The sequence below is a fragment of the Gracilinanus agilis genome, chromosome 6 (assembly GCF_016433145.1).
Source record: "Gracilinanus agilis isolate LMUSP501 chromosome 6, AgileGrace, whole genome shotgun sequence".
NCBI classification, from domain to species: Eukaryota; Metazoa; Chordata; class Mammalia; order Didelphimorphia; family Didelphidae; genus Gracilinanus; species Gracilinanus agilis.
In genome coordinates, this window is record NC_058135.1 from 273241954 (window position 1) to 273249788 (window position 7835).

General features: G+C 35.7%; 1 protein-coding gene across 1 annotated transcript; it reads left to right on the top strand.

Annotated features, from left to right (window-relative positions):
- The first annotated feature begins 5904 nt into the window (after positions 1 to 5904).
- LOC123252597 (vomeronasal type-1 receptor 1-like) lies at positions 5905 to 6822 on the top strand. Its single transcript, XM_044681872.1, has one exon. It carries the CDS (start codon positions 5905 to 5907, stop codon positions 6820 to 6822), a length of 918 nt encoding a protein of 305 aa, XP_044537807.1.
- The last annotated feature ends 1013 nt before the right edge of the window (positions 6823 to 7835 follow it).

Here is a 7835-nt window from a genome sequence, read left to right on the forward strand (position 1 = left end):
TCAAGCAGCAGAAGATCCTCTGCTTTTATCTCTCTTTCCTTTGTTGAAGAGAGGTTTTTAGGAGGAGGAGGGTCCTCTGCTGGTGGCTTTTTCATTCGGATTTTAAAACCTTATTTTGATTTACTATGAGCCACTTTCTCCTTTGATTCTAATACTGAAACCTTAAAGATTTCATTCTCTGCATTCTGACCAGGTAACAAAGTTGTTTTTTCAGCAGCCAATGAAATTTTTACTGGCACTTGTTCTGATCTGTGCTCAGTATAATAATTTTTCATATCATTGCCAGAATTCTAAGAGAATCCATGGGCTACAATTTTAATAAGATTAAGAAACTTAGCGAGCTGTTCTTCACTTATTTTTACTCCCCATTTCCTGAGGGTTTGCTTAGTTATATCAATACAAATATTTCTTTCCTTTGATTCACTGTGTCTCATCCTGTTAATCTATTCTTTTGCTTCTAATGTCTTCTCTTAAGGGGAGAGTTCTGAAAACTCTGGATTTCTTGCCCTTCTTTGGGCAGAAACTAAACCATCTTAATTTGGGAGTTGTCTGAGGGGGAGGGCAAATTTTTACCTGTATCCAGCATTCCAAGGTTCCTGTTATCAGGAACCAATTGTCTAGAACTATCTATCATCTCTGATAATCTGATAAGGACTGCTAAGTTAATAAGAAATGGGACAAGGGAGAGGATCTTGACTGTTAACTCATAGCTGCTTCTCTGAACTGCCATTGAGTCACAAGTTTATTATATATGAAAATTCAAACTCCCTTTCACCCACAAGCACAGAGAGAGTTTTACAGTTCCATAGACATTGCAATGAGTTGAGACAACACACAGAAACTCAAAAACTTCAAGGTGAAGATAAGATCCAGGCTGGACTTTCAGCTGTGTGATTATCAGCAAGCTAAGTCTGAGAATACTTTTTTCAGGGGCAAATGCCCCAACTAAACTAAGGTTTAAGCCTTGGGTGCATGTATGACCAAAGGGGAAGAATGTTAACCTCTTGACTGTTGCTTTGCTGAGAGCTTAAAGCTTTTCAATAAGGCCACAATACTTTTCAACAAGAAAGGGTGTGGATCACAAAAGGGATCAAAAGATGAGTCTCAGATTTTTATCTATTCTCTTATTGACTTCCCACAATATATGGTCCATAGTTCTGAGGTGAGAAGGTGGCCATTGGAGAGCCATGGGAGTTTGAGAAGGAATATTTTGAAAATTAGCAATAGTGAGCACATAATTGTTTAATTAGAAATCTACAAATGGATAGGACTGCCTTATGAGGACTCAGCTGACAATATAGAAAATATAACAGATCCAGGAAATATATAAATTATTTTATCCAACTTCAGAAAGTGAAAAGTAAGATCAAAGGCAAAAGATGATGCAAGTCACTCATGGCTGAGGTTTTATAGAGCAAGATTTGTGATAAAAAAAAGGGCAATAGGGAATTTATAAAAGGGGACAGTATAGAGTTGAAACATTAATCAAAGGGGTTGAGATGGGAATGGTAAGAGAATGTGGGCAAGGAGAGAAAGATTTTGATGTCAACAAACAAACTCAATGAGAAAATGGATATGTAGAAAACCAATACCAGAATTTAATTCCTGTAACAGATTAGGAAAGACTAAGCTATAAAAGAGCATAAACACTGAGAGATGGTGATAGACTGTTATCCACAAGTATTTCAACATCCTAATCTTAAACAGGGAGTTAGTGAGAATGGATGAAAGGATAAACATTCTGTGAAATGGAATGCAGGTAAAAACTATTAATCTCAAAAAACAAGGTCTCAATAAGAGGAAACATTTGGAAAAATTGGGAAAGCAAAAGACTAAAAATCAAAGTAAATTTGTTACCTAACCAGCAGGCCTTTATAAAGAGCAATATGGAAGGTTTGAAATAGTTGGTTAACTGTAGAGTGAAATATTTGTAGGTTGGAGGAAATGAGGATAGGGATAGCAATAGGAACAACGATTGAAAAAAGGATTGACAGTAATATCAGAATCATCTGAATCATAGGAATGGAGTGGAAAAAATGAGATTTCATTTTGTTGCTATCATTAAGATTTCTGAGAAATATTCTATCATTTGCAACAGAGCTCTTCTGAACTTGTTTTACTCAGTAGGCTTTCTCAACTTAAAATTCAGCCACAAGGGATATGGTTGTGAGGTTCCATATATCCTCTTCTGAGATTCCACTGGGGAATCTATTTCCACCATATACATCTTGAGGTGTATGACTTTCCTTTACACAAATTAAGACACGTGGCTTTCCAATATCTGAGAACTCATTTTTATTCAAGAGGACTTAGTGCCAGTGGATGTCTTCTATACATAGCAGAATAGGGATGTAAAGGAGTTGTTAGGAAGGCAGTTTATGTCCTGAGAGTCCATTATATTAGCATTTGTGCCTATAGGTCTCCCCATCTTCCTCTATACAAGAAAAGGGGAAAGATGTAGAAAAAACAGCTATATACAAAGACTTTACATTTGTCTTTGAGACCTAAAACCAAACACCTTGAGAAAAAGCACCGGATTCCTGGTGCACTATCGAATAGCAGTACTATTATTTCTTCTTCTTGAATTTCCAATATAGCTCTTCAAATGAGACTGGACAACATGGCAGTATGTAAAAGAAAGGAAAGAGGGGACCTAAAGAAAGCAAATATTCCAAGACAACATAAGAACTCCTCATCATAAAAAAGAACCTTAATGCCTTTCTATAAGAAATAATTTGATTACTCAGGCCCCAATATATTAGTCAGCAAGAACAGTCAGTTAGCAATAGAAAGGAGGATGATAGCTGTTGGGTATATAATTTCACTGAAAATAAGGTGAATCCCAGTACACACACAGTTTTGTTAAGCACTGCAATTTGATGAGGTATGTACTTTTAAAAAAAAACTAAAGTTTTTTAAAACTTTTGAATCTGTCCACTAGGATATTAAAACATATTCTCCCACTGAAAGATGCATCATTGGCCATCAAAATGGCAATTCATGAGCTTAGAGCAATCATAATCCTCTGTTTTCTTCACAGGTTACAATGGATTTGATAATCAATCATCCCATGAAGATATCTAAAGATTGTTTTCAGCTAATGAAATGCTGGAGTTAATATACCTTCAAATGACTAGAATCGGTATTCTAGAGAAATGTTTCCTCTCACAACTAAAAGAGTTTTAATTTCATGTCGTGTCAAAGAACAGCCCTTCCAGCCTTTCCACTGAGCTCTTTAGAAACCTTTCTCTAGAGGTAATGACGTTATTTTACTTTATCTTTTGCTCTTCCACTTCTTCCAATTGTTCACTCTTCTTGAGACCTGATGTTCTTGTGATAATACTTTTTAACTGCATTCCCTTTCCCAGAATATTTATCCTTTCATCCATTCTCAATAACTCCCTGTATAAGATTAGGATGTTAAAATACGTGTGGATAACAGTCTATCACCACCTCTCAGTGTTTAGTGCTCCTTTATTGTTCAGTCATTCTAAATCTGTCACAGGAATTACATTCTGGTAGTGGCTTTCCACATATCCATTTTGTCGTTGAGTTTGTTTGTTGCTTTCAAAATCTTTCTATCTTTGCCTATATTCTCTTACCCTCCCCATCTCAACTACTTTGATTAATGTTTCAACTCTATACTGTCCCCTCTACTTCTGTGATAACTGCATATTAGAATAATTAAGGGTAATTTTACTATAAATATCTCTAAAATATGCCTATGCTTAGATCCAATGGTACAAAAAATAGGTCATATGGGGGAGGGAAGCACAGAGCTAAAGATACCATGAATGACTGATGGAAAGATTTCCAAAGGAAATCAAAATAGCAAAAGATTCTTTAAATGTGAAAAATATTATTGCAGCAATTTTTCCAAGCTCACAGGGGAAACACTACCTCTCAGGCCTTCTTGAAATAAGGATTCCCCTGAAAAATGCAAATTGTCTTGGAAAAGATGAAATTAATGATAATCAGATTCATCAGTCTTGTTCTTTGATGAAACTTTGATTATATTCATTATCATTAGTGTGCTTATTTTCTGAAATATACTCTAGCACTTACTGTTTTAACTTTTCTTATCATTACCAATCAGGATGTTATGCCATTAAATCTTAGAGAAAGTTGTAAAGACATTCCTTATATTAGAAGCATGCATCCTATTGGCTGTGGAGCACCTGAATGTTTTTTGAAAGCTGCCTGAATCTGAAGGTCTCAATTAAATGATAAGGTCAGAAGTCACATGTCAAAAGGATGAGGAAAGGAGATGATGCTGAAGTAGTTGCTGTTGAAGTAGATATTTTTTCCTATAAATTTAGGAAAAAATGGAGAAGAGACAGAAGACAATAGCTTGAGGAGAAGTCATGTGGGAAGTGAATCAAGCAGCCATTTAGAAAGAAATGTGTGAAAAAGAAGAAACAATTCTTTATCCAAATTTTATCCCTTACATGACATCAGCAATACAATGATCCAGGACAATTCTGAGAGACTTATGAGAAAGAATGCTATCTACCTCCAGAGAAAGACCTCTTGGAGTAGCACTGCAGATGAAGTAAATGATGTTTCACATATTTATTTGGGTGTATGTTTTGAGGTTTTGGTTTTATAAGATTTTTCACTTACAAAAATGAATAACAGGAAAGTGTTTTGTGTAATAGTGCATATGTAAACTGGACTGAATTGCCTGTCAGCTCCATAGGGAAGGAGGAGGGAAGAAGAGGGAGAGACAATTTCCAATATAAAACTTTTAAAAACTTGTTGGAAATTTGATATTACATTTAATTGGCAAAATATATACATGTATAATTTTAAAAATTAGAATAATTTTAAAAATGACAGAAGGCAAGTGTATACAAACAAAATAAGCATGTCTCTTATCAAGAAGTATAAAAAAGGGGGCAGCTGGGTAGCTCAGTGGAGTGAGAGTCAGGCCTAGAGACAGGAGGTCCTAGGTTCAAACCCGGTCTCAGCCACTTCCCAGCTGTGTGACCCTGGGCAAGTCACTTGACCCCCATTGCCCACCCTTACCAATCTTCCACCAATGAGACAATACACCAAAGTACAAGGGTTTAAAAAAAAGAAGTATAAAAAATACTTCTAACCTTTTGTAGCAGTGGGAAGTTCAAAGGTGTTTTATTATAACTATTGAAAATTTTTATTCATAATTTAGGATGCTATTTTTTCCCTCATTTGTAATATAGGTTGGCTCTAGTGGGAGAAATATTGGGGGAATTTTGATGATAAAAACAAAAATAAATTAATGTATTTTTTAAAAAGTTATATTATCATAGCTAATGAATATATTGGGTTCAAGTAAAGGTATTATAGGTATATGAAAGACAAAAAGTGATGATAGAAATAAAAAAGTTGTAGGTAAAAAGAAAGAAGAAAAAGAAAGGTGTAGAGCAGAGGAGCTAAGTGTCATGAATATTTATTTAATGTGATACTTCTGTCCAAATCTTTGTGATTTGATTAGAGGTTTTCTTGGCAATGACTTTGGAGTGGTTTGATATTTCCAGCTGCATCTCATTTTACAGATAAGGAAAATGAGGTAATTAGGTTTAAGTGACATGATCAGTTATATAACTATTTAAGTGAATGAGGCTGGATTTAAACTCAAGTCCTACTGACTCCATATCCATTACTCTACATATCCATGGACATTCACACATTGGTAAAGAGGAAATGATATATTTTTAAAAAAAATGTATCAAAGAGGAGACATTTGTGGTTCAGTAGTAAAACTTTACTTTCTTTTGGAGAAGCTTTTTGGTGCTCATATGAGAGATCAGAAGGTAAGTGAATTTCAATGGGATTTTAGTAAATAATGAAGATAATATCCTGTGTTTCTCTATAGGTCACACTGAATTTGACAGCAAATCATTTTCACAAGACAGATAGAGAATGATGACTTATGGTGAAATAATGGGAATTATATACATGCAAGTTACTGGAGTTGGATTTCTATGGAACTGCGTCATTCTATTCCTAAACATCTATAATTTCCTCATTACTCATAGGACAAAACCTAAAAACCTAATTATCACCCATTTGGCCTTTTCCAATGCTATATTTCTTCTCTTTGGGGGAATACCCAGTGCAACAAGGATTTTGAGGGTCAAATGTTTACTGGAAGAGCTGGGAATTAGAATCATAACATATTGGCAGATAATAGGTCGAGGTCTCTCCCTAGATAGCACCTGTCTCTTGAGTGCCTTCCAGGCCATCACTATTAGTCCCAACAACTCCAGATGGGCACAGCTCAAAATCAGAGCACCAAAATGTATCACTCAGTGCATTCTTCTATTTTGGGTATTCAATCTACTTCTAAATGTGATGATATTTTTCCTCCAAATTAACCCCCCAAATAGCACAGACAGTAAATATGGATGCAACACTGGATATAGGATCCTAGATATAAATAACGAGAATTATGTAAAACTTAGAATCTTTGCATTTGTCCATGATTCTTTGTTTCTGTGTTTCATGACTTGTTCTAGTGTCTACATGGTTATAATACTGTACAGACATAAGAGGCATGTCAATCATATTCATAATAATAGTCGATCGATAAAAATATCCACTGAAACCAGAGCCACTCAAGCAATTGTGCTTCTAGTGAGCACCTTTGTTTTGTTTAATGTATTCAGTCCCATTTTTATGCTGTATATGTCCTATTTTAAATACTCAGTCACTTGGATTATACAAACCTCAGTCTTTCTCTCTCTGGGATATCCAACACTCAGCCCTTTTCTTCTGATCAGTGTTGATAAACAAATTCCCAGGTTTGTGCTCTGTAAGGAATTAAAATTTAGGGTTTGACTAAATATATGAGAATTTAATGATAATACTGTGGACACCTGTTTAAAAATATTATAGCTCAAGCCAAAATGACTTTTGGCAATTTTATTTTCAAAAAGGTGGAAGGAGTAAAAATAGAGAAATATAAAACAGGGTAGAGAAGATGTCTAGCCTATTACCCTAAATGTTGCTCTGGTCCCCAGGTCAGCCCAGAGGGATTGTTAATCCTCAGCCAGAGGACCCAGTGGTGAATTAAACAGGGGTTCTACCCATGTGGCCTCCTCTAAGAGGGGAAATCCTCTCCAGAAGCCAGGAAAGGAGGATCAGCTTCTGACTCACCCAAGTGAAGCTCCAAAGAAGAAGATCCAGAAGCATTTTTACCAGAAGCAGTCCAAGAGCCAGAGTCACAGGTTGAAGTTCTAAGTTGTAGCTCCAAGCCACAGTCCTAGTCCAAGATCCTCCAAGCCCAAGATTCAGGCCTAAGACCCTAGTCAAAGATGTTCAGGAATTTTTATAGTCCTTTTTCCATATCACTTCCTGTCCCTTTCCCTCTTAACAGGGGTCAATCACAGCTTTCAAATTGCCTGGCACTGTCTAAGGGTGTGGTGTGTATGAGATCCAGCTCACATCCTCTGAAGGTGTCAACCCTTATGAAAGGATTCATGAGTTTCTCATTGATTGGATTAAAAGGGTGGAGCTCTCCAAATAAGTGACTTATGAATAATCTTACTTGATGGCTAACAAAGTGTTAAGTAGGAGTCAAGGAGGGGTTCCTTAGATTAACTCAAAATAGGCAGAGAATAAAGAATTCCCTTTCACACTTCACTGAAAGATTGAAAAGATATAAGACCTCTATCTCCCTGAAGTATAAATACAAAGAGAATGACTATATGGGCATACAGACTTGAAATGTTTCAAATGGAAGGAACATTGAAGAACATCAAAGCCACTCATGGAATATTCCTAAAAGTTAGAAGCAGGATTAATTGATCATGAAGAGACAATTATTTTCTCAGTTTTAAGTCCTTTCTATA

What these genes read in the sequence shown, in the direction of transcription:
- LOC123252597 (XM_044681872.1), top strand. Translation starts at nt 5,905, where the DNA reads ATGATGACTTATGGTGAAATAATGGGAATTATATACATGCAAGTTACT.